Raw genomic sequence first — 27,699 nt, forward strand, 5'->3', positions numbered from 1 at the left:
AATCAATACACTGCCAGGGCCGTCCAAATATAGCACAAAACCGGCTTTCACACAGTAAACGTGTGAAAATAGACATCGACGTGTATCAGATTCAGCCTGCAACAAAAGAACAACGGGGAAACAAAAGGAGAGAAAAGAAGTGAGCATTATGGTATATTCAAACATTGACCGATGACTACACAAGATATAGGCCTAATAATACAGTACCTTTCCACTATTTATGTTATTACTTTAACAATAAATACCCAGGCTCATTTGGTTCTTGAGAAATACTTCATTGTACCAAGAAAAGGCAGTTCCTCAGAGTGAATTATTTTACATTAAAACTGTAAAACACAGACACATAAGTCATATCTTTATTACCCCATCTTACAGGGCACACACAATGTTCAAGTATGCCTGAGGAACTATATGGAGCTTTAAAAAAAAGGAAAAAACCCAATGAAGAATAAGAGAGATAAAATACATTTAAAAAAAAAAGTGAACTGGCATAGCATTTCACAAAAATTCATAAGCTCATGATTTTGGAACAATTCACTATAAAGTGCTAACTGGTTTGAGTTGAAAAAAGCACATGTTCCCTTTCAAGATCATACACATTACTTTACACATGGAGGTACAGTAATAGCCAGTCATCAAGCGAGCAATTACCAACCAGAAGTCATGGACCACATTTCATTTATTAGTCCTTTAATAAGATAACTGCTTCCTTAATATCCTTGTTAATGGTAACAACGAGAATCTTGCCACTGGTTGCCAGGACATTGCCAATTACAAATGCTGGTGTTGTCACTGTACAGTTTTCCTTCTTTCCTTGTAATTACATGCAATTGACTGACATACAGTGTCAAAATCTCAAGTCAAGTCCTTCTAATCCTTTTTCGGATGTGAATCCTTGAACCAAAGGGATGAGAGTGTGAGGAGAGCAGAGCAGGAGACTATCCCATACTCTTCCTCCTCTTCCTCCTCCTCTCCTCCCCCTGGATATGTTGGGCTGGCCTGACAAAAGCAGGGATGTAATCCAGCTGATGCCTGCCTTCCTACAGGTCCTGAGAATCCACGGGTTTTGTTTTGTGCCAGTTTTGGAGGCACATAGAAAAAAAAAAAAAAAAAAAAAAGAAAAAAAAATCTGAAGGGGATGGGGTCTACAATTTTTCCCTTTCTGTCCGCTGAAAGCAGGCCTTCACCCTCCCACCCCAAAAGGCAAAAACAAGGTGTACTGCAAAATGGCTTTACTCCTCACAGTCTGTGGGGGGAGCTAGAACCCCTGGGAGCTGAGGTGCGGTTGGTGGTCTTGCGGCTGTTCTGTCGTGTCTGACTCATCTTAGTGGCCGAAGGTTTCCGAGCGTAAGGCTGGCGCCTCCCCTGGGGGCCCCTCCGATTGCCCCTTTGCCCCGCACGGCCCCTTCCGGCCCCCGCTCGTCACTTGCGTGAGTGCAGTGTGTCCTGGAACTTGGTGCTAGTGTAGCGGACGTGAAATCCTTTTTTGTTGATTGTATCATCAGAGCGGAACTTGATCACAATGGAGTCACCGGCTGAGTACATCTCCTCTGGAGGCTGTCAGGGAGCACAAAACAACATTTTCATTTGTGGCTCCCACTTTCTGGTTCTTTGACTGCACTTCAATTAAAACTTAAAAAGACCTGCTGAAACTAAGAGCAAATCAGTGGGCATGACGAATGGCTTCGGACTACAGAGACTACAGACCGCCAGTTCTGGAGCAGCAGGGGGGCCAAGTAAGGGTATTAGACCTCTAGCTTTACTTTGATTCAGGCTTTGGCAGCCACAGTGTGCAGAGAAAATATTCTGTGATTATTGGTGCCACGTGCAACCATCGGAGAGCACATTTTTCATCTGTGCAAAACCATTCATTCACTTCTACTCTGCTTTGAGTAGAAAGTCATCCAGTCTGTTTCCAATAAAACAGAGTGGAAAAAAAAATAACTGTATGAAATCAGCATAGAAAATGTGAAAGTTCACAAGGTTGTTTCTCTGGACACTGACTCAGAACATTACACTGAAAAAGTGGGATGGATACACTATAACTGTAAGGTCACATCGGCCACGGCTTGCCCGAACAAAGGTTAAAAAAAAAAAACTCAAGGGGCCATTTTAGTATAAATCACACACAACACATCCAAATCCAAAAATCTGAAGTGTGTTAAAACACAGGTACGGTCTATTTTATACAGAGAGGCCTAATGTGCCATTAATTGAGAAAAGCCCTTGAGCGAAACAGTACGCCTCACTGAAATTTAATGAGTTTTCACCCTACTTTCGACTCAATTGTGTCAGGTTATTTCAACCTGTTTTATAAAAGGAAATTTGATTGAGGAGTGGCTCCCACGGGTTGTGAGGGTGTTATCCCCCCCTTCAGCGAATGATTCACGGAAACAGACATGAGAAAAAGCCCATGGCTTATTTTGTGATGTGTTTAAATGACATCAAGCTGTTCTCTGACCTGAGGAAACTTGTGTTTCTATTCCCCACTGACCTTATTGTTCCAGTCTCCGGCTGTATCACTGGTTGACTAATTCTCTGTTGCAACATATTGCTAAAGATTGATGGGCTATGACTCCAGAGCAACACTTCTAAACCCAGAGGAGCAACTTGAACAAGGTGATTAACATCAGTGTACTGAGTGGATTCAAAAGCCTGAGGGTGGCTAACAGTCATGCGTTTACAAATTGTTGGCAAATGCATCTCAGCAACTACACTCATTCAAAAGCAGTCATCCCTAGATTTTTGGTGACACATGGAGGAAGAACACATACTAACCTGGTTGCATTGACACAGAAAAAGCTATTACAAGTGTGGCAACGGTTAGGAAAGCGTTATTACCCCTGAGCCGCAGTAACGTCCCAGCCGTGGAGACTTAGTGTCAGCGCCATCAAAGAGCTCAATGTAGTCATAGCCGCAATCTGTCTCCTCCTCTATCTCAAAGGTCTGGAAGATAAGCTCCACGCCGTAACCTTTTTCAGCTGAGATCACCCACTGACAGTCTGAGGCTCCAGGGTAATTATTGTCCCCAAACTGGGCATGCGAGAAGAGATCCTTGGTCTTGACTTCTGCCTTCAAGCGACCTCCACATTCTGTGGACAGTAAAGTTGAGGTGGACTCAGAAAGATGCTAGTGGTTTCACAGTTGTCTGGATACCACGGCCTCACAGACACGCACAATTGAATGGTGGTGAATTGTGACCGAGTGTGTGTGTGTGTGTGTGTGTGTGTGTGTGTGTGTGTGTGTGTGTGTGTGTGTGTGTACACACGTATATGTATATATATTAGCTTGCACATAACTTACAGGAGCACATCAAAATATCTATTTGGATATGAAACCTCACGTCAGACACACACATAGATTTACTGGTTGTGTCCTGACGTACCAATTGCTACATCCTACTTTTTGCAATTTTTGGCACTTTTCTTCCCTGTTTTTTTTAGTTTTTTCCATTTTGAAGGGTTTCCCTTAATTAAAAAAAAAAGAACCAGATTTACTGGCAAAATAGCAAAATTATTAAATAATTTATAAACTATGGGTGGATTAAGAACATTATAGTTGTATGTATGTACACAGTAGAATTGTATGTATATTAATGTTTAGTGCACTCATCACAAAAATATACTTCAGTGCTCAAGTGCTCAGTAGTTAAGCAGGGAACTTCACTGAAATGAAATTGATGCTTAAAAGGACAAAGAATACTTGTCCGATCTTACCTGCGGTGTGAGATGCTTCAAAGCCCTTCTTCTGCACAGAGTTATCAGAGAAAAAGCGAATGAACAGCTTATTGCCACTGGATGTGATTGGTGGCGGCTTCTTTGTTCCACAGAAACGACCTAGACTTTGCGCCTTTCCATCTCGTCCATCATAAATTTCAATGTGATCGTAGGCACACTCAAGATGAGCCTCCATGTCAATCTCATTGAAAGCCTGTGACCAAAGAAGATGGTGAGTCCGTACAAAAAGTTAAAATAAATCAGGTATTGTATAATGAATATGTATGACTAGCTGAAAATGTTGTAAGCCTCCTTTAAAATCAAATGACTATGTTGATATTGCTTTATCCATTTTCCCCCCAAGCTACTCCTTTTGATGATGATAACAGATAATAACACAATCATTAGGAAGTTCCTACCGCAAGATAGTAAACACAGATGTTTTTAATCGATTAAGCAAATTCAAAGACACGGTAAAGCTGCACACAATTAAACTGGGGACTGGTAAATTCTGCTGGCAGCAGGAGGAGGAGGAGTAGGAGGATGAGACACGTACGATTTTGATGCGGTGGCCTGGTGTGGTGGTAAGTGACCAGGTGCACGCCTTCTTGCTGGGATATTTATCTGGCCAATTAGGACTGGTGATTGTTCCACTCACGCTATTTACTGTGTGATCGCAGCCAGCTGCAAGAAGTCATCACTGATTGACCACATACACTTTTCCAGGACAACAGAACTGTACTTCACCTGTTCTTCACATAAGGAAGCATATGTTCCTCCAAACCAATGGGCACTGTAAGTTTAAAGTCATCAAAGAGACAGACATTTTAAGTACCTTCTTTGCAGTCATGCTTGTTCTCATGCAGAACAAAGCCACTCCTGCACTGACAGCTGTAGCTTCCAAAGGTGTTGACACATTCGTGCTGACAGCCACCATTCTCTTTAGAGCACTCATCTTTATCTGAGGGAGCACAGCACACACACTCACAGATTGACTGCTTCAAAGACTGACAGGCACAAGCTCTTTGTAACTAGATGAAAAGTCCAGTAATTAAAAGCAGGAAGACTTACCTGAGAAGAACTGTGCTTTGAAGCCCTTTTTGGACACGGTGTTGTCTGACTTAAACTCGATACGCATGTTGTTGGACTGAGAGGTAATAGCCTCTGGCTTCTCTGTCCCACAGAACTTCCCATGCAGCCGTGAATCTGCTGAAAGTCCACTTCGAACTTCCACGTAGTCATACTTACAAACCTGAGAAGAGAAACAGAGCGAGTGAAGACGCGGTGACTAATTTCTTTCTTTCATTTTTTTTTTTTACTTTAAATTATGAAACACAATGGTATTCATATTTAAAGTAAAAAGACAATGCGTCAACAGAAGGAAAACACAGAACAAACCCACCCCATGCTGGTTCATAATAAACCTAGTGCTCACGTCATTGCCCTCAGTCTCGAAGACGTCAAAGAGCAGAGTGATGCGGTACTGTGTGGGAGCGACCAGCTGCCAGATGCAGTTCTTGTTGGGTGGGTACTCCCTGGGCCAACCAGGACTTGTTATAGAGCCATTCAGCTTGGTGATGAAGCCTCCACAGGCAGCTGCATGAAACCAGCATGTAAAGAGACAGACAAAAACTAAGTAGTTGGGTATACATGCAATGTGTGGACAGGGAAAAAATTTAATCAAATTTGAAAAGTACATGATTTGAATGTTATACTACAAAAGAACGTGGCAACGGAGAAGGTGAGCTAATTCAAAGGACAGATCCTGTGTTTGGTTACTGAATACTCAAATGTGTTATGTAATGAACATAGCTGTTTCACTCCTCCACTGAATATTCCTAGCCAAATTAATGTTGTCTTAATCCTTTGAGGGATTTCATGGCAGCTTGCATCAATCAAGTTTTATTGCCACAGCTGTTTGCAATGTTAATCTTCGCTTTTTTTTTTTAACATTGTTTTACTTTCATTTAACAGGTAAAACGTGGAGACATATGGAGGGTCTGATAGTCCTTGAATGAACTGACTATGAAGACTTTAATGTTCCATAATTTTAGCCAATCTAATGAGCTAGACTCTCACCTACATGGTTTTTATATAACGTAAGTTTATTTTGTTTTATTTTGCTTGACAACTGACTCAAGTAGTTGGGTTGGATACAGGTAGGCCATCATTGTTTAAGTCTCAACAACTGCACTCAACTGAAATGCCATGATCTTTAAAGATAGACCCCAGAAAGCACAAGCATCCCACTTGCCATCTACTTTAGACTTTTAGGAGTTGCTGTACAAATTGGACAGATAACTGATTTAAAGCTTGCAGGATGTAAACTACATTTCATGTTTTTGTCTTTACTTACCCTCGCAGCTGCGCTTGTCTGCAGCCAGCTCATAGCCAGGGTCACAGGCACACTTGTAGCTGCCTAGCGTGTTGACACAGCGTTGCTCACAGCGACCGTTGTCCGGCTTAGAGCACTCATCCATCTCTAAAACACAAAGATAGGTTTAGGTCCTTTTAGCTGGCCCCCTGGTTCCATGGCATAAAGTCAATATCCTCTAAAAAAAACTGTAAACCCAGTGTACAGAGCGACATGTATGGAGGCAGGGAAGGAGCCAAAAAATAAATAAATAAGCACATGCAATTGTGTAATTGCAGTCATGACTGTGAGTGATTGTTAGATGCACAGACTTTGACATTTTTTTCCAACGAGTTCACAACCCTTAACCCCTGACCTTTGAAGAAGTTGGCAGCAAAGCCAGCCTTATTGACCGAGCCATCTGAAACGAATTTCATCCACAGCTGGTTGGAGCTGGTTTTGATGTCATCTGGCTTGTCGTAGCCACAGAACCTGCCAAGCAGAGGGCTGTTCTCTGAGTTCCCGTCACGTACCTCCAGGTAATCATAGGCGCAACTGTCATGCCTCTCAATCTAGGAAACAGTAGATGTTTGCGTTCAGACCTTCAATAGGCATGTCCACATGGGAGTTTGTAATTGTTTGCAAATAGTTTACAAGGATTGGTGTTACCTCAAAGGATTGAAAGGTAAGGCCGACGTGATACCCCTGAGCTACAGAAATCTTCCACACACACACTTTGTTTGGCCTGTAGTCATCAGGATAGTTGGGTGACTGGATCTGGCCATTGTCCTTCTTTACCTCTCCACCACAAATGGCTGAAAGTGAGAGGAAAAAGCAACAATATTGAAGTTTGCTCGCTGAAGTAAAAAAAACAAACACAAAATGTGAGTTTAGTACTCTGATTTATGCAATGCGGATTAGCTGAAATACCTCCACCACAAACACACATCATCCCTTTGCATGGCTTGGAAACAATGGAGCTAAATCTATGGAGCACCCAAAATCTGATTAATGCAGCGTAAAGAGCCTGACAAATCAGCAGTTGGGCGGCCAATAACAGGATATTACTGCAGCTTCTAGGCTCATTGCTGGATGTGTGTGTTCAGTCAGCTGAGCTACATTGCTGGAACTGGGTGCAGGGTCATTGGGAATATGGGGCTTACCCTCATAAACAGCAGAGAAACCTTTTCCAACCCAGTTGCTGCTACTCCGGAACTCAATCCAGAGTCGACTGTCTGTAGAGATGATCGGCTCAGGCAGTTTATCACCACAGAAACGACCTGACAAAACATACATGCATACAATGAAACGTCATGAACATTAATGACGCTGCCCTCATCGGCAACTGTATACCTATTTATGCGCAAAAGTGCCCAACATTGTGAGAGAAAAAAACCTAAACAGTAACAGATGGTCAAAATTTCCATTAGCATTCCAGCATTTACAGGTTTTGACAATAGAAGGCAGTTTTCACATTCCTTGCAGTGACTAATCTGCTTTGAAAATCTGCTTTGGAGAAATAGGCCAGGATTTATGGCATCATAAATATCATGAGTTGAATCATTGTCTAATATTTGACAGTATAGTCAAAGTCTCCAGGTCATCAAACACATTTTACTGTGCAATGTTTTTTAAGGGTGGGTTGCTTTAGGTTACTTTAAGGATTTCCATGTTGTGCTTTAATAAACCATGTCAGGCACACTTAATAAAAGCACTTAGAAAGTTAGGGTTTTCTTTAAAGACACAGAGTGGATTTGATGAACATTTGATGAACCATAATGTGATGAGGCCTAATGGCTTAACCTCATTAACAAACACAAATCAACAGACACATTTCTGTTTATACACTCTCTTGGCAATGTATCACTGCCAATACTATCAAAAAAAAAAACAAGAAAAAGACTTTTGTTTTCTTTTCAAAAATTGGTTTGAAGAAAAATGCTTACCTTTAAGAGGGGCCTTTCTCCAGTATCCATCCCTGATCTCCACATGGTCATACCAACACAAGTGACTTCTGTAGAGATCCATGGATGTGAAGTTCAGTATGATCTAGAATAAAAAAAGAAAATAATTACTGACAATGAACAGGACCAAGGGTCAGTCACTGACATTGCTTCAATAAAATAAGAATGACAGACAATGGTGCATTTTTTAAGGCATCACATTGTTGGCCTGGCACTTTCCATATGCTCATACCTTTTCTCCTGGTGTGACTGATATTCTCCAGATGCAGTGCATGTATGCTGAGTAGCCATTGGGGAAGCCGGGAGATGAAAAGTTCCCACTGCTGTCCTGCAGACTGTCCCCACATCCTGTGCACAAAAGGAACACAGGGAACAGTACATGACACATGGGTTGTGAACTCAATTAGTCCTTGCCTGAAAACACCTCATCCACAAATTCAAGCAAACAGCTCTGTAAATCCCCTGAAATCCTGTTGCAGACACAGATGTTTGATGCGGGAATATTAACTCTGAAGGTGAAGTAAAGGGTGACCCTTTCACGTCCATTGAAACATCTGCTGATAGTGTTCATCAACAATCCTGTACATCAGGCCCACCCACCCGATTATGATTACACAAAGTAATAGCGGGTGTGAGACATTTTCCCTGAGCATCCTCTAAAAATAAACATGCCCCTCTATAAATATCCAAGCTCTCAGGAGGATGTGATGCATTATGCATGTGATGCCAGTGAAAAACAGCCTTGGCTTAACTGGCACAACTAAGTGTAAAAGATTTCTCCCAATCAAAACACAGCCACATGGAGTGACAAATGGAGGCACAAACCAAGCTGGGAAAAGATAAATTTTGTTGAAGCAAAACAGCAATGATAGAGTGATGTGTATCTTGGGAAAGGGAATCTAGTAGGCATCTATTATTATCTGTCCTTTTTTCCCCCCATCATTCATATGTAGCATGAGAAAGGATTAAATCTCTTGAAGTAATTATGTTCATTGCTCTCCTCAAGAACTGTAGGTAAACAATAAGAAAAAAGAAGGGCCATGAGCTCCAAGTTACGTGTGATAACACTTTGCAGAGGCTTGGCAATACTTAACTATTAACAAGCATTCAGGCACAGACAAGGGATGACAAACACTCCTAAGAATGCTGAGTGAATCGGAGATCTGTGGCCCTTTAAGGTTTTTTTTTTTCCAGTAACACGTGGACACACTACCTCATCCCCCACAATGTGCGCCACATCATCTGTTCTCTCTCTTTCTCATGAGACAGATTGTCTTTGAAAAAGAGACATAGAGCAACAGATATGAAGAGTCTATTGAAGTTAAGTTGTCAACATTTGTACTGAAAGGTAAAACCAAAGAAGCTGCTTCAATAGGGATGCATATCACTGTTAGCCATGAAGTTTTTATTGAAAGCTAGCAGCTTTGCCCCCTTGCCCTGGCGAACCATCTATTTATCAGAAGGTTGAATTTACATGTATTATCGGTATCATTTGTTTTCTCCAATACCATTAAATTGGCACTTTCCTCTCGTGAAGTATAAATATAGCTTACATAACTACACTTTGTGGGTAATGGCCTAGTTTACATCGTAAGTTGTGTTGAGAGGATTCAAACAACAAATCCCAGCAATCATTGTCCTCTCAAGTACAGCTGTTATTTTGCATCTATCTGGGACATGATGGCAAACTTCCTGTCCCTGGGTAGTGTTTAAAAGCCTCTCCACTGTAGCCAAGGAGCCACACCACATCAATAGTAGATGCTTGGCAATTTCCACTCTGTATAAGCTGGCGCTTAGGAAGGCAGGAGGGACTATGGATCTCTTTCTCAGGGTTGTGTTGTGCACAAGTACATAAATAGACAGAAAAAATAGACATGATCTGTCAATTTTGTCTTACTGGAACATTTGTAGAGTTTTCGTGCCTGTGCAATATCCCCTTTGCTCAGTCTGGTTCTCTGGCCAATAGGTGGCCGCACTCCATTCACATCGTAGCGTGGCAGGATTGTGTCCAGGAAGATTCCCCTAAAATTCAGAAAGACAAGCTGACATTCATATGACATAAAATCAAGGCAGTCAACTAATCCAATTGGCTACCCATCTTATCATTATTTTCCTAAAGGAGTAATGTTTGAATGCCATGTTAATTTGCACAGACATTGTTGACAAACAAATAAATCCACATTCATTGACCAAGCAATTCAGAGCACACATTTTTTCACAATAACAAATAACAGATTAACATATTGTAAGGCTTGTGAACTTCTTCCCCATATTAACTGTCCTTTCAAATGTGAACCTTCAGTGTATACATGTACAGCTAAGGCTTAAGAGATAGAAGTCAGCAACGGTATTCTCTACAGTTTCTGAAAAGGATGTGGAAGGGAAATGAAGAATAGCCACAATTCATGTTACATTTTCAAAGTCTGAAATGACAACTGACATAAGAAAAAGGTCAGGTTAAGTACATGTACCACTTTACAAAATGGCTGAACCAAACATTTAGTTCAGAGAGGCTCTTTTCACAGTGCTGTCTCGATTGACACTTTGCTAGTTTATCATCTCCATCTTTACTCTAAGTATTGGTGAGCAATGGCCAGGCTCCCAGGCCGTTCCCATGGTGACATGCCTATCAACGCCAGGCATGTGCAAACAGTGCAGCCTGAGCTAACAGTTTAGACTCTGCTTGCCTGTCTGTGAGCTTCCAGGAGCCCGTATGCTGGCTGTCTGTAAAAACGCCACTACAGCCAGTGTCAGAAGACAAAGGCCATACTGGCAGATCTCTATTTGGGTTGGCATTGCTCCATGCACTAGTCTTGAAAAATATCTCCTGAGCAAAAAAAAAGGGGAAAAAGGGGAAAAAAAACGGCATGGGGGGAAGGGGGGGCGACAAGAGTTGTGGGTCTGGTAATGCAACCCAGACAAAAAAACAGGGGGAACAGCCTTGCCTGTCCCTGGGAGACAGCAAAACATCAAGGAGAGCCATGAAATCTTCCAAACAACACCCACAGCAAAGGCCCTGGCTTCCCACGGTGATTTACTGTAAAACACCAAGCAAACACAAATGCTAATAATGGAGTAACAAAGACAGACACTGTCACAGGTAAAGCAGCCAATCAGCACTCAAGAAAAGATGCTTGAAATGACTTGTGAAAAGCTAACAGGAGCCCCTTGTCTGCTAATACAGCACTGTGAAACATTCCCAAGCAGCAGCAGCCATTCCTCTCGTGTCTTAACAGTCTCAATGATCAACATTATTCGTACAATTAAGACAGCAGAGTTAGACAGAAGAGCTGGAGTGAATACAGGATTTCAGGGCTGGTACTCAAAATCTTGACTGAATGTTACGGCCTGGATACTGAGCTAACAGAAAGCTAAGATATGTCGAAAATGTGTGCTCCAACTTTTAAAATAATTTTACAAATTAATCAGCTGCAACACATTTAACTTATGTTTCCAAATGATGATGCAAATCTAAAAGGCTCAGTAAGAGAATCATTCTTTTTTTTTTTTTTACTTTTGTCTAAAATGATTTCAGTATTCACTCATCCTTTCACTATGTATCCTGCTTATCCTTCACTCAGGGTCATGATAGGCTGGAGCCAGTCCAATTTATAATAGGGCAAAAAATGAGGTGACAATTAAAATGTTATTGTATTCAACCAGAAGTGGCTACTTTTAAAAGAGAGGGTAGTGCTGAAGAAGGAAAAGAAGTTGATGTGAAAGACAAACAAGTAGCAGTTGAAAACAAATGGTAAATTCTACAGTTTATTTTTCTTGATAATAAGAATGCTTGCAGCATTTTTGATGAGGTCATTAAGTGACAAATAGCGAAACTTTCCTGAAGACATCCATATAATCAGACCCCTTTTTGCAATCAGTGATGTCTTTACCTGCTTGTCACGACAAAGAATGCAACTTTACATCACCACTACATTGGCTTCACTGTTTGGTATTACATATCTGATATCTCAATTACAGGAAACCATGTAGCTTTATGGCAAAAAGTAATTGCTGGTGTTGATAAAATCAAAAAGGTAGATCCTCTCAATTTGTTTTTATTTTTATACGGAAGCTTTAAAAGCAGAAAATAAAGATGCGATAGATGGATGGATGATGAGATAGATAGATAGATAGATAGATAGATAGATAGATAGATAGATAGATAGATAGATAGATAGATAGATAGATAGATAGATAGATAGATAGATAGATAGATAGATAGATATAGATAGATAGATAGATATAGATAGATATAGATAGATATAGATAGATATAGATAGATAGATATAGATAGATAGATATAGATAGATAGATAGATAGATAGATAGATAGATAGATAGATAGATAGATAGATAATCACATGTGAACATAGATAAAACATCAGGTGAAGAGGGAACTTTTCACCTGATGAAACTCTTCACTCTTCATAATATTCCGTATGGAATAACTGCTTCAATCATACACTTGATTCTCTCTTAAGTATATTCTTGATCAACACTAAGGCACACGGGGTAAAAGAGGCAGTTCTGTACGATGGCCGGCACTCAGCCACAGACTCTGTTTAGACAAAGATTCCCCCTCTGCTTCCTGGAATCTGTTTTCCGCAACAGCATGGCAGTTGTTTTGAGAGGAGGCCCATACTCTGAGAAAGTAACATTAGGCTAAGGAGAACTTGGAGAAGTTTTGGAGAGAAAGAGGAAAACCATCAGTTGGTTCTCATATCAAAGTTTGGTAGTAAAAATCATAGTCTGGTCTCACTCGTTTTGTTGCTTTAACTTGCATGTGTCCAGATATCATATTGCAACCACCCCAGCATTGTGAGTGCTGCAAAAGGTAGAGCACTGCAGTGTTAGAGTGACTGTTCCCAGCTGTATAAAAGTTTTCCTATTTTGTTTATCTATGGCATTTTGAGGCAAGGGTCACATCCTAAGCATTGCAGAAGGAGGTAACCATAATATTTATACGCCCTAATGTAGGGTTCAGTTCTTGGGGCCTAAACCATAATTTAACGTAGTCTAGAAAGGTTGTTAGGATGCCCATTTCTGGTGAGCAGTGACAGATTATGGGAAATCCTTAAACATTGACTTTAGCTTTACAGTCAAGGGGTTTGTGAATATATTTGGATAGCCAAACACGACTACAACAAGAGCCCAGGCTGGTCTGGATCTGTCATGATACTTTTTCCATTAAGATTCTTACTTTGCTGCTGTAGCAGTAAATGCGGGCTGCCATTAGCATCTGGAAAGGTGTTAGGAATGAGGTAATTTGCATTTTTGCTTTCAATTACATTGATTTTACAATCAAACATAATTCAGCAGATTACACATGTGCACACACACACACACAACCATATCACCACACAGAGATAACTTTAGAGGTATGTAAATACATTTGACAAATATGTGTGATAAAATCATTCGGTTCTGAATCTTGAAGTTTTCATACACTCTAGAGTAGGTAAAGCATGATCTTTAAGAATGGATATATGAGGGTCTGGTTTAGCTTTGCATGGTCATGCAACTTATCATCAAACTTCTTTTAAAATGCCATAGAGGGCGAAAATGAGGAATTAGGGTTTAAGTATGAAAAACAAAACTTTTACAATAATTTTTTACAAAGCCCTGAAAGTGGCATAGAGTGACTTTTACTGTTATGAAGCAGCTTACTATTTGGCAAGCATAGATCTGGGTCTGTTGCAGCTTTACGGAAGCCACTGTTGCAGAAATCAGCAGAAGTGGATGAGATAAACCTTAATTTGCTATAGAAAAAAGCTTACATTTTCCCAACAAACACCTTAAATATAACTGCAAAGCCTTTGCTGTCCAGCAAAGTATCTATCAATCAATTTAAGAACTTCACAAAGTGTTGAACATAGTATAATTAAGATCTTCTCATTGAAAAATCATGTTTCTTAAATTATGTTAAGTAATTGCAAGTAATACAAAACATCCTTGGTGGATAGTTATTTGGTTACCAAAATATGAAACGTATTATGTAAGACTTCTTGTGAAATTAAACAAACTAAATGGAAATAACCGTGCCTTTATTAATATAAGAAATATAACTCTTGGGATGCCAATAGGTCCTATTGGTAGACTGCTGTGACCTCATCAAAATTAAAGGGCAGTACTGTGGGTAAAAAAGCTTGAATCAAAAGATACACGCAAAATTTGGGGGTGTCCAGACTTCTAAAAGATGCATAAGAAGCTCTAGATCCAAAACCAAAAGTCTGTATTTTTTGTATCTAAACTGAACAGAGAGTGGTATTCAGTTGTAACTCCTTCAAAAGGAGTTTGGGATTAAGCAACATTACTCCGCAGCAGCCAACAGACATAGAGGTGGGGTATTACTTCGATGAAAAACACAATTATGAGCAGAAATGGAAAACAAGATAATGGGATAAAAGGTTAAAGCAGTGTCACAAAGGGCTGGGCTGGACTGACCCAAAACTAGTTTTCAAGTGTTGGGTGAAATGAAAGGAAACTGGCTTGGTTCCTACCTGGAGAATGTATTTCTGGCATAGTGCATGATGCTGTCAAAGTCATAGACTTCCCCCAAAGAGTCCACCTCCCCTGGCTCCATCTTCAAAAAGTTATACTCCTGCCCTGTGAAGGGAAAATGAGGAAAGCATGTTTGGGACTCAGTCAGACTCTGCACCCTGATTTATGTTTGTGTGGATAAAAGAAGAATACAATTTTCCTTTGCCTGACATCTATTCAATTTAGTTGTTTCAGATATTGCTTAAGAAAAAAAAGCCTGGATAGTCGAAATTTTTAAAGTTCATATGAGGTTGAGAAGATGTCAAAACATTTGGCTCAATATGAATTTGGAGACAGAAGATGAGCAATAACCAACAGGTGTTTAATTTTTCCTGCTTTAATGCTTTTCCCAAAATCTTTGTGTACAACTGTGTCACTTTTATTATTTTCCTCACTCTGTGTTTCACCAGAATTAATGTTTTGAAATTGCTATGAGACCTGTGAACCTACCGGGTTGAATGTTATCCCTGATAATGCTGACATGCTCATCCCGATCAGGCCGTGTGTGTTCATGCCAGAAGCCTATCACATGGCCCAGCTCATGCACAACAATGCCAAACTTGTCACAGTTTTTCCCAATGGATATAGCCTGGGGACCTCCTCCACGACGACCCACATAGGAGCAGCAACTGCGAATCAGCAGATACACATGCAGAAAAGAGGGAGGAGGGTTATCATAGTGAAATTATCAGGACTGAAATTTATGGAGAAGAAAAACACAAAATCACTAATACATACGCTAAAATTGCAGACAGAGGCAAATTAAAAACAAACAAACATCAAAATAAATAAACAAACAAATAAATAAATAAAACAATTCTCAGGGTGATACGTAATAGAAGTTTTCACTATAATCGATCAGCCTCTTATGAAAGCAAAATTATCTCAACAACCTCTACTCTATTTTAAACATGATTCATTTGTGAATCAGCCACACATACAGGAGGTCTATTCGTTCATCGGTCTGCCAATTAAAATACTGATAATGATGATGGAAACTAGGTGGCTGCAGCTCCTCAGCTCTTTATGACATGAAAAGTTCAGTGTGCGAGTTTGCAGGATGGGCATACACATCACGGTCCTGTGGGCCAGACAGCCGCTCTCTAATTACTGTGAGCTTGGCCTGGCTCTCCTGAGACACGCCTTGAACTTTGCACAGGACAGATGGGGGCCTACTCAATATGCAGCAGTCAAGCATTCCCACTGCTAACCGCTGCCGCTTGGGCGGATAATGTCATCCCTGTTCCTCTAGAGGCCAGTTACCCAGCTAAAAATGGCTGTCAACAGTCAGCTGGAAAAAGTTTGGACAAATGAACTACGTCCGGTTTCTATTAAATTATTTGTGCTGAGTCATTTGAATCATTTGGGTCTAGTGTCTGATCTAGTTTTCCATCTGGTTAAAAAAATGGAACTTTGAAATATTTTCAGTTTCTATGTCATTTCAAAGAAGCATCAACATTTTTTCCTGAAAGAAGCAAATATTATAATTCAAAATATTCCATCACAAGAAAAAAGGGGGGATACAAGCAACATGCGAATCGTCCAACAGGAGAAATGCTGAGTGGACACAGAGTCAATCAGGTGGAAAGTGTTAAAACACAGAAGAATTACAAAGAGACAGAGGAGTCTCTCCACTTGGTAGAATTCTGTTCACTGCGTATGACACAAGGGCTCAGTGGTTGATGACACACATGAAAAATTCTTGGCCACTGAAAGACAGTCTCTCTCAGGACTGGTAGGAGTCTGAGATAACAATTCATGCTGAGACTGTGAATGATGAGGATGAACAATGAAAAAAGGCTCCAGAAAAGAGGCAAAGTAAAACTCAAAAGCTAAATAATTAGCTGTAAATAAATAAGACTCAGTGAAGCCTGAAAATTGTTCTGTTCCTCTGTGCGGTGCTCCAAAACCCACTGACTCACCCACATGGTCGGTAGGTGAAGACAATATAGCTTTCCTCCTGTGACCTCTCAATAAAGGTCACACAAGTGTGTTTCTCCCAGTGCCGCATGGCTTGGCGGAATATAGCTCGCTGGCTGCCTGAATAGAATCAGAGAGAGAACAGTGAAGCTGACACACAGACAAACACACACACACACACACATACACAAAAACATAATAGAAGTGAGAGATAAAAGCCACAGGAAAGAAAACATTTCAAAGAACTAAGCAACACATATGAAACATTTCTATTTTAATCTGTCAGCTATCAATAGATAAACAGGTTAAATAAATATTATGTAAAAACAACCCATTATATTGATAGTTTTGAAAATCCAGTGGTTTTTTTATACAACATATAACATCAAATGACAAGGTAATTTCTGTCAAGCTGCAGAACTGTTCATGTCATTGCAGATATTGGAGGGTATGGAAGCTAAAAATGCTAAGCTGTGACATGTTAAAGTAGTTATTTTTTTGTCTTAAATCAATATGCATTTTGGGGAATCTGTTTCATATGTGTTTCCATGTATTCTTGCCTGAGAATAGGAGACAGTCTTTTAAAATAGGAGACATATGAAGGAAATCGATACTAGACATAAATATCATATCACAAAGACAAATAAATTCTGTCAAAATGAAAATGTGTTTTCCTGAGGCAGATTTGTACTTACCACTAAAATTGCCACTGATGACATATGGTATGACACCTTCAGGCCAAACCCGCTCAGGTCTGGAAGTAGCTGCTCTTTTCCTGCGATGCACACCTTGCCTGCCGTGGCCATGTTGTCGCGTTGACTCTGAAAAATGTCAAATTCAGATGATTAGATTAATCCACTACCCTTAATCATTTTTAAATGATTCTATGACTTGAAAAAATCTGTCATACTTAACAAAAAGCAGACATTTCATCATGAAAACCACTAAACCCCCTTGTAATTCAAAAATAAGTGATTTGTAATTCAATGTCCTTACTTCAAAAAAGTCTGTTCTTCTAGTGTGCATTTGCATTTTATCATAAGGACTTCTTGCTTCAAATATAAGTGTTGCCATTTTATTGTCATTCAAACACACATAAGTGGATTGTTACTGTGGAGACGAAGCTGTGACAGAGACTTCCACAAGTAAATCTTAAAAAAACAATTAAGAAATGCTAGAGGTGTTTTGCCACCTATTATTAAATTTGTATGCTTTGGTAACCTCCTGAGTATAACTCTTTGTAATGAAGTGAATGGAGTCAATGTTTAGTTGTTTTGATTGAGTTTCAAGACTGGTGTAAAAAAACTGCAATTTGATGAACAATATGTTCAGAAAAAAACAGAGAACACAGGTAATTAGATTGGTGCTTTCAGAGATCTGAATAAGGAGTGTATATGACTGTAAATATTCATGGAACAAAAGCTGGATCAACTCTGATAGTCAAGAAAGTGAAAAATATTATTTTAGTTGAGTAATGAGACTCATGTAGAAGTTATTATCATATTTTGGGCAAAAGTGGCTTTCAACACTTAAGTTCTCATCAAGGTCATTATGGGTGTACACCAAACTTTAGTGGCTGACGTTTCTCCAGGACAACATGAACAAACACAATAAGGGAATTCTAACACTGAGCAGTTGGATTAACTGAGCAAATTTGCACTACTTAACCCAAAAAGTCTAAGCTAAATTCAACTTTTCCTATATCTTTTGGTAGGACAAACTATTCACACACATACACATGCATATATACATATACATATGCGTGTGCGTGTGTGTATATGTATATGTATATGTATATGTATATGTATATGTATATGTATGTGTTCTCGACAAGAATTCATCATGACCTGGATGACTGAGAACCTCCACAAACATAAAACACTAATGTTTCAGAATTGACAGAATAAACAACTATGTGCCATGTCTGTTTGGCTTTTTGTTTTTCCTATATTTTGTTTTTCAATCCTAATCCTTAACAAATGTGTTCTTTACATAAACTTCATATATCGAAGGCTCCACAGATATATTAAAATCAGTGCTTCATCCAGAGAAACTTTAGACATCCTCAATCATCACTCTAAAGAAAATGGGAAAATGAACATCATTCAGGCTCATGCTACAACATGCATACACTTGTTTGCTCACACTTAACAGTAGGTAGTTGTTGGATTGTGAACTGATGAACCACAGCTGTTAGGTAAATACTACGTCTCCATTTCATTTTGAGGAAAAATAAAACTGACTGACACCAAATCGTTGTTGCTCATGGCAATACTAATGAACCGATGTATTGGAATGAGATGATAGGTATTAATTTTTAAAGAGAGCTTATATTTAACAAAAAATAAAAAGTTGTAATGCACAGATGCTGCAGTAAGCTCTCAAACTGAGAAGATAGGTGTGGTTTTAAATATCAGACAATAAATAGCCCTGGTGTGTGATTATGTAGGACAACATTTGAACTTTATACACTTTGGGTGTTTTCTAAGCATCTTCATCGGGTGCCAAAATAAAGACAGTTTTGCCACAGCAATACAGCAAATACCATAATATTTATAAAGCAAATATCATATGATTTATACAGCAAATACCTTGCGATTTATCTTTGGCCTTTTCAAACAGTGACTTCTAATAATTGTTACCTGTACGATTAATAGTCTGGACTGTCCTCTGGGCCAGATCAATTATTCTGTCTACTTTAAATGATCGTAGGTCCTCCTCATCCAGAGCAATGTCCCCCAGAAAGGCGGCTGAAACAGACAAAGCAGAGAGTTTAATGGCAGTTGATTGCAAATCAATTTCACATTATGGAGCATTACTTTTAACCACCGGTAGCCTCGAGCTTTTCCTGGTGCTCAGACTGAGTGAGCTGTATGAAGGTTCAGTTAAAGCACTAGTGGTTGACCAAGAGCATCTATCACACACACATAAAAATATTAACTTAATTGCTTTCTTGACTTGGTTTTGTTTACGGGTTATTCGTTTACAGAGAAGTAGAAACAGCTGTGACATTGTCCTGTGTCTTCCGTTTGGTGAAAAAAAGGGAACAGCCCTTCTCTGCTCCAAATTATAGGATTGAAATGTAAGTAACATACTATACATGACGGCCACTACTTCATGTAATGAAAATAGAATATGACCTCATAAACCCGACTGTCCACATGAATAGATCAGTCTAGTTCAGACCAGATGTTGCAACCAAACTCATACTGTGTGATTTGGAATCCCTGGATAGCTAATGAGAGCCATTAGATATGATACGGTAGGACATTGCCTCGGTGGTGCAATATGGGGCACCTTGAACATATAATAGCTCTTTAATGAGGCCAAGGAGAGGGAAAAATAACCAAACAGTTCAACTTTATGAGGAATGCACTTTATAGAATTCCTTGCTAAATGCCCCATTTCTATGGAGGATAACTGCCTATACACACACACAGCCTGCTCAGTTTAACATGATCTTTACATCAGCAGGTTTTCAGAATTTATTGGCCTGCTTATATGGAGGGGTTACGGGAATGGGAGCTGTTGGGAGGTAAGGGGGATTTCAGCAAAGGGGGTGAGAAGGCAAACCTCTGCAATCTATGTCTGAACAGAAGATGACAGGGGGGAAGGAAAGGCAAGGAATAAGGCCAAAATCCCTTCTACAGATACAACGGCTCTGAAGAGGGATGGCATACATGAGGCAAAAAGAAAATGACAGCCTTCGCTTTTGTGTATGGCGGTCAGTGAGGTGGAGAGAGATCAACCCGACAGGGGAAGAAGCTAGTAATCTTGTTAATGGGAGTGATTTACTGGAACTGCATTTGTCAAATGTTTAAGTTTTTTCAATGTGTTATAATTAACACAAGCCTCCCTGGGTTTGCAATAAGCAAGAGTACGCTTAGCAGACTACAAAACAGATTTTATTTTGAACTGACACAGCATATAATGGTTGTCCTTTTTGCACAAAAATGGAAATGTCTTGTATCTCTTGCACTCCTATGAAAGTTCAACAAAGGCAAGAGAGGAAAGGGATGAAAAGCTCAATAGAAAGAAAAACAAGAATCACTCAGCTCACATGCCTTTTCACTGGAGAAGTATTATTGAAACAATCTGGAGCTGGCTGTAGTAGATACTGGACAGTCTTTCACATTGCAGGTTTTGGAGGAAGTGAAGCAGAATTACTGTTTGGGATAGGAGGCTAATGACAGCAATAAGTAAAGGTGTAGAATTTTGATGGCAAGATAGGGCATGCACAAAGGATGGGTTTAAATTCCAGAGGTCAATGGGATCCTATCATTGGTGTTTGCAAGGGGGAAAAACTATTCCACATCCCAAAACTCTAAGACACATAACAGAATACTTTGAATCAGCTCTGATACTGGCATTGCCAAAAATACCATTGATGAGCACAAGCTACCAGCTCTCCCAGTGTAAGATGAATTTACTGACTAGGGGAGTTTTCTCTTAAATCTCTTGAATTTTCTTTTGGAATTCGAAAACGCAGGACAAATACATAACTCAGAGTTTTTTGTCCAACTTATACATAGAAAGTTGTCAAAAAAGGAGCGTAAAATATTAAGGGAACATAATTCTTTATTGATTAAACAAAAAAAAATCACAAATCATTTTCCTATGATAATCATAGCAGCAGTGTACTGAGCCGGACGTGACCAAATAACAAGGTATGGGCTGTTGCTCTGACCCAACCCCAGACAATGCTCTGTTCGATGCCCGTGGCTGAAAAGCAATCATTCAGCACAGTGCTGGAGACAGGTTTCTTAATCCAGTGTCATTGTTCCAAGACGACGATGGCGATTGAAGTGAGCAAATACAAGACCAAGGGATATTTGGATTCATTTCCCCCGGGCACAGCAGTTGTCCAGGAGATGCCGTTGCTGGTTTATGGAAGGACTCGCAGGGATTGTGAATTAATCCCCTTGTCTCCTGGCTTTAATTATCCATAGACACATGGTTTTAAGAATCTTTTGTATACAGCTCTAGCATGGGATTGAGGACAAGCTATAGAGAAGGGTGATAAACTAATCTACATGCAGAACACTGTAATGATGGGAAGTAAACACAGAAGGCTGTTTGTTATATTGTAGATTATAGACCATAGAATGTGGCAGATGGCAGGTGATCATCACAAAGTTCAGCACTGCACCAATTTCCAAACACTACTCATTACCTAAATGACAACAGCTGCAGTTGTAATATAAACATAGAGTTTAAAGAATTATTTTTAAGGGTTTGTTTCTCTGGTTCACACACCCCATTCTACATAAAGCCAACCACAAAAAAGGAATTTAAATGTATGTGCATTTTACAGAAGAATCAAATGCGACTACACAGCCTATGTCCATAAAGTGGTGAATTGAAGAACTGATGGGTAATAAGTCTTACTTTGTTACTGATTTTTTGAGTTAATCTTTCCCATCATAATCCAACTCATCTAAGACCCCCCTCCAGCAATCAGCATTTCTAGTCAGATTATACATGAGATCTCAATCAAATTAATCTCATTGATTCATGTAATACCCTACCCTCAACCTCAGCAGTGTTAAATGCTCCAGGACCATTCCAATAAATCCCTTTCCTTGAATAGCCAAACATAACATCTGCCACTGAAACCTGCACAAACATCAATTTTAAGCCTATACAGACACCAACACCATCCTATAATTAGAGAGACTGCCCCACAGCGAGGTTAAAACTCCTTGGGGTTCTCAGACACTTTTGCAATGTCTTTACCCAAACCAGGTCGGATGAAGAAGGATGAGACAGCTTGCCCAATATGTAAGCTTGAAATGCATTACAATACCTTGGCACCGCCTTTCAAAGCCTGTGTTTGGTAACAAATGCTGCATTTAAATTCTAATGGAAGCCAACAGTGTATTGCATTAAGGTGATTACCATTTAATGTCAGTGTAAGTATCACTTTTCAGGTTTTATTCCATAGTTCTCTGACAAATGCTGGCCAGTGTAGTCATTGTCCCACTACATCATGTATTTTAAATCTGTAAATAAACATGAAGTCAAGTACAGCAATCTTCAAAAAAACGCATCCACACTAGAAACTGTTATGATAAATCAGGTAGGCATGTTTTGGTGTAAATGTTTCCTCCCTCCTTAGAAACAACAGCTGTTCTTTCTTCAGTAAATGCTTACATTGACATTTCCTAACAATGCATTTAAGCCCAAGGCAGGGGAAAATGCTTATCTGGACTAATTTCAGAGAAGTATAATTAGAGGAGGCCCTAGTAAAGCCTTTTGCTACACTCGGGGCATCAAGTCATTATTTTCCAATAAAAACCCAAACTTTCATCAGCCACAGCTAAGCTCAAGATGGATTTGCCACAGTTTCAATTCACCCCAAATGTGATTGACCTCAGCAGCAAAAGGGCAAAAAGCAAAAGACGACCTGCCCTGTAACATTTTACTCACCATCATATCCATTAACAAATTGGATTTCCCACCTTATCAGTGCCACTAATTATTAATATACCTGTGCTAGTCAGACCCCTCTGATGATTCATTATGGAGCCAGTCATTAGTCTTAGTGTAAGTATTTGAAATTAATTGTGCATTTACCCTACTGCTATGATTTCCACCAGTGACTAAACCTATTTGACCATCTAGCCTTCATGTTTGCAGTTCAGACAGCAAACTAACAAACACAGTCCAGTGCAAGGAACAAGAGTTTTTTCTGAGAACCAAAGTCCAAAGAAGGTTAAAATGGGTTTCACGGATGCACAAAAACAGGAAGGTATCTTCAACTCTCTAAACTTTCCATAAATACCTGTCATCTTCAGCTAAAGAAAAAAGTCTCAATTATTCACTGCTAGTGAAGGTTTTTTTTTTTTCAGATGAGCCGCAAAGGAGCACTGTAGAATTTTGTAAAGAAAAAAAGGCAGTGAATAGTGAAGAAGTGGTTGATAAGTTGGTCGTTATGATAGGTAAACTGGGCATATATTGACCCTTTTAAAATTAGCCAAGAGCATTTGCTTTCACTCAGGCTCCATACCCAGACTTGGTATTAATGTGATGCAAGATTAGTTATTACTTAGCTCTGACGACAAGCATATTGTTCTACCTAATGCACCAAGATCCTGCAAATAGATCGGCTCCTTAATCACCTGAACCCTGCAGGGAGAGAAATGGCAGGGGTCCTGTAATGTAAGAAAAACACCCAGTGTGGGCTTGGCCATACAGAGCCTGCATTCCATGATAAAAGAAAAGCATCTGCTTAAGTGTTGCTTGAAGGCCCAGTCATGAAGTTCAACAAACAGCCCAATCATGTTTCCTGAGCAGGACGGAGAGATGGAACTGTGTAATGAATGTCATGTGTTTGAGCTGCGCTTTCCTTGAATATCCTCATACAAAAAATCCAAAGGTGCAAATAAAATCATAAACAAAAAATCAATGAAGCCTGAATTATTGAAATCGTAAAACTCAATAGTGCACTATCCAAATGGCAAAGAGCATTCAGTTTTTATAAACTTAAATCTAAATAATACATGAATGTTGTCCTATAGCAATGCAACAGCCTGCAAAGCTTGATTCCAAGATGTAAAATGTTGGTACTGGTCCTTGCAAACATCTTGCCCTCTATAATTTCCTATTTCCATACCACTGCCAATAATATCTAAAAGTTACATATGTCAAAGTAATCACATTATGACTGATTATCACCTGCATTTTTTAAGAGTTTACCATCTGTTGCTTTAAGATATTTTGATAGGCTTACATCTGATGTGAGCACATACCATAGACATTTTCTGGGGCTCTGACAACAATACCGTTGGACTTAAAACTATGTTTTGGCTACTTGACACAGACAATTATGCCTGATCTGCAGAATCAAATTTTTGTAAAACTAAAAAAATGGTCATTTTAAACCTCTCCTGGATTGATGGGATAAATATGCCCCTTTTAGACGAGCATAATTTATAACAACCCAAGTATTTTGGGGCACACAAATGTTGAATGCATATGCAAGCATAGATTTCCCTCCTGAAGTAAAAATTAATCTATAACTTTGAAGCTTTTCAAATGAGTATTCAAATTCCTGACATTTCACAGTAAGAAGATTCATAATCAGTCTTCAGGTTTGACTGAAAACACGCCAGGAGAAAATTATCATTCACAATAGTAATATTTGATTACTTCGGGGTGAGGGAAAACCTTGCTGTCATATTTTAAGCGACCAACCCTGATGGAGGGCTAACAGCAAAGGAATGACATAAGTCACTGTTTGTCTGGCCTGCCCTGCACCCTCCAGCCGTGCTTTCCCTTGGCACAAGGAGAATGACCCACAGTTTGAGTGAAGTGCTCGAGCCAGCCAGAGGAAAGAGCTGGAGACTCTCAGAGATGAGAAACCCACTTTTGTAAGAGGACAAGAGAAGAGAGGGTGTTGAGGTCGTGCTCTGAGCAGTTTAGGGCCATAGAAGTACAGGATGGATCTAAAGCCTGAACACACAACACACTGGACCCACAGACATTGATGTCACAGGGGCTTTCAGTGGGTTAAAAAAGTTACCTTTTTAAGTAAAAACATGGAAACATATGTAATTTCTTGATTTTATGATTATAAGTATGAAAGAGAAAATAGTGAGCTACGGTTCTTATCCATTTTCATTTTGAAAATAAGTGGATCCAATCTCAGTAGGGTCTTAAATGACTTCCTGGGATCCTGCCAAGTTTGAGTTCTGCAAACTAAGGAATTTTCCACTGGCTAACTTCATAAATAGATGGCATTTCTTCAGTGTTATTGCACAGCTCCCTTCATTTAATGCATTTCCCCGTGCTGTCTTTAGGAGTAAAGTGTTTTTTAATCTTTCAGAAAATGTCTAAAAATTTATGCTGAAGTACAAATGACTGTCAAGGCTGACCAGGTCAAGGAAAAATGACTGCCCCAAAAATGAATCAGATTGTAAGCATTTAGTAAGTTATTCAGTGGACCAATTCACAACATCCCATCACTAGGTCATCTTGGTTTTCTAAACACTTAAACAGGCACAAAAGAAAACTAATTTTACACATGTATGAATCATCCCACTCCTAAACATTCTGGCATCTGAGTATGGTATTAATCATGGACAGTCCTCCAGGCATTGAATAGAGAAGTACTGCAATGAAAACGTCACACTACTGTGAGCGGTTTGTGCAATGGAAAGGTGAGGACACAAAGTACTGACCTTGAGACCATTGAGCGTGATCAAATAGACCTGAAAAAACACCAGGAAAAATAATAATCTAGAAATCATCTACTCTATTCCAGGGCTTCTAGATTGGGAAAAAAGTATCTGGTGTAAAAACAGAGGAAGGCTTAAGAAGTAAAAGGGTTAGGAAAGAAGTCTTGATAATTTTGTTGCTTTGTGGAAAGAAAAGAAGGCAGGTGGGTGTTGGACAAGGTGGAGACTGCTAGGGTTATAAGAGTGGGAGTTTGTACTTGTAACTGTTTGTACTTGTGAGCAAAACCATAAACAAAACTGTATATTGACGAAATAACATTCTAAGTGAATTACTAATAATGATAAACTCTTCGCAGGAGAGACGCACCACTCAAAAGTGGGGTTCATCCAGTGGGAATGTCCTCACTGACTCATTTCACTGACTAAAATAACAAAAGCAGGACTAATCACCTGAAATACAAACAGAATATCATTTGACCCCATCAGAGCTCAAATCATGTCTAGTTCAATCCACACTTCTGTTGTAAAGCAATCTGCTGCCACCAAATGTGTTTTAAAAGCTCAATCACAGCTCCACACACAATCACACAAGGTACACAATAACATGAGACATGAGATAATAAATGAGACATGTCTCATTTGTAGCCAAACCTTTATCATGTTTAGAGAGAGCTAAAAAATCCTAAAGCACATGTTTGGCCCTGCCCACTTGGCTTTTCCATGCAGAGGATGAAGAAACTGCATAGGTGAGTTGTGTTTTGTGATCAGCCGCCACATCAGAAGCTGTCCAAAAGCCAAATCACGGCTTCCAGGACATAAGCGGTCATTTTGACTTAAGCCAACTCTCTTTTTGAAACCTGAATACTTTCACCAGATGGAAAACACAATCTGTTCAAACTCCCTAAAGGGATTTGGCAAGACAGTAAGTTCAAAATACAAAAAAAAAAAAAAGAAAGAAAAAACACGCTAAGAACTTTGGCCAAAGAATGGGAAAATATGCGGGGGCTAAACACAGCCCAAAAACATAAAATACACACACCTATATACATATATGTTATAGACCTGTTATTATACGTAGGTCCGATTAATGATGGTTAATGCGTGAATAATGTATCATCTTCAATGACTGTTCCACTTTGTTTTAGCGACTAACTATGTGAATGAAAACTCGAATAGGGAGAGAAAAAAAAACTATAAGTAAACTGACAAAAACATGTAAACAAAGAAGCAGAGGTCTTTGAATCTAAGTGCAGAAATTCTTTGTTTACTCAGCAGTTAAGACTTTAAATGAGGCGGGGTAGACAGCCCGTTTGATTTGCATGAAAATCCCGCGAGCAGAAGCCCGTAACTTTTCGACAATAGCAGAAACTTTTCGCATCTCTGGAAATGCAATAAGGGACTCATCCTTTTCATTTTCATTTCTACAAGCATTGCAGCCACTCGCCGTGCTATCCGAGACGTCTCAGTTGGTGCTTCAAAATGTTCATAACTGCAAAAACTATGTCACTGAGTGCGAAACAAATGCAGAGAATGTTTTCAAAAGCCCTATAAAACTACACCCATTGCTGTCATCTCGCTTAAAAACGAAAAACCCAAAAAAGGAAGAAGTGGAAAAAAAGACGGTCTTTCTGGCCGACCAGTGCAGGCTCTCCAAACACATTCGTGGCATGTGTCTACCTCCACATAAATTACCAAAGTACGAAAATACAGGCGAACAAATCTCACCAGCTTTACAGGGATCCTTATAGTCGATGGCCTCTGATGTGGCAGTGGGCTCCACATAGTAGCCCGGATCAATTGCCTCCAAATCGATCGCCAATATCACGCCGAGACAGGGTAGGAGAAACAAACATCTCGCCGTGAGATCCATGATTGTGGAAGGGGAAACGGCGAAAGGCGAGAGATAAAGGTAAAGGAAGACAGGGGGGCGAGAGAGAGAGAGGGAGAGGGAAGGACAGAGAGAGGGAGAGGGAGAGAAAGAGAGGGAGAAAATGGGAGGTATTGGGGGAAACGAGATCCCTCCGGAGG

The 27,699-nt window shown here is 39.7% G+C and overlaps 1 protein-coding gene across 2 annotated transcripts; it reads right to left on the reverse strand.

Moving 5' to 3' along the window:
- Positions 1-259: 259 nt before the first annotated feature.
- On the reverse strand, positions 260-27,598 carry bmp1a (bone morphogenetic protein 1a). Of its 2 annotated transcripts, XM_086174176.1 has the most exons (20): positions 27,397-27,598; positions 19,135-19,242; positions 17,188-17,313; positions 16,495-16,612; positions 15,023-15,201; positions 14,533-14,638; positions 9,931-10,055; positions 8,266-8,381; positions 8,016-8,118; positions 7,233-7,349; positions 6,739-6,884; positions 6,446-6,641; positions 6,073-6,198; positions 5,152-5,312; positions 4,788-4,968; positions 4,552-4,677; positions 4,273-4,400; positions 3,717-3,930; positions 2,842-3,092; positions 260-1,557 (listed from the first exon to the last, which is right to left on the reverse strand). In XM_086174176.1, exons 1-20 carry the CDS (start codon positions 27,539-27,541, stop codon positions 1,423-1,425), a joined length of 2,907 nt encoding a protein of 968 aa, XP_086030302.1. In that variant the 5' UTR covers positions 27,542-27,598; the 3' UTR covers positions 260-1,422. The 2 variants fall into 2 exon arrangements, with proteins under 2 accessions (XP_086030302.1, XP_086030303.1); XM_086174177.1 differs by lacking the exons at positions 19,135-19,242; positions 27,397-27,598 and having other exon boundaries at positions 16,495-16,642; positions 17,188-17,299.
- Between the last annotated feature and the right edge of the window lie 101 nt (positions 27,599-27,699).

This window comes from Fistularia commersonii, chromosome 26 (genome assembly GCF_037954325.1).
Source record: "Fistularia commersonii isolate RoL2024-O1a breed Wild chromosome 26, RoL_Fcom_v1.0, whole genome shotgun sequence".
NCBI lineage: Eukaryota > Metazoa > Chordata > Actinopteri > Syngnathiformes > Fistulariidae > Fistularia > Fistularia commersonii.

Excerpts from the sequence above, each read along its gene's own strand:
- bmp1a (XM_086174176.1), bottom strand. The coding sequence starts at position 27,541 with ATGGATCTCACGGCGAGATGTTTGTTTCTCCTACCCTGTCTCGGCGTG. Across the intron at positions 19,243-27,396 it reads TAAGGATCCCTGTAAAGCTG|CCGCCTTTCTGGGGGACATT; the intron begins GTGAGATTTGTT and ends TGTCTGTTTCAG. Across the intron at positions 4,401-4,551 it reads CAAGCATGACTGCAAAGAAG|CTGGCTGCGATCACACAGTA; the intron begins GTACTTAAAATG and ends GACTTCTTGCAG.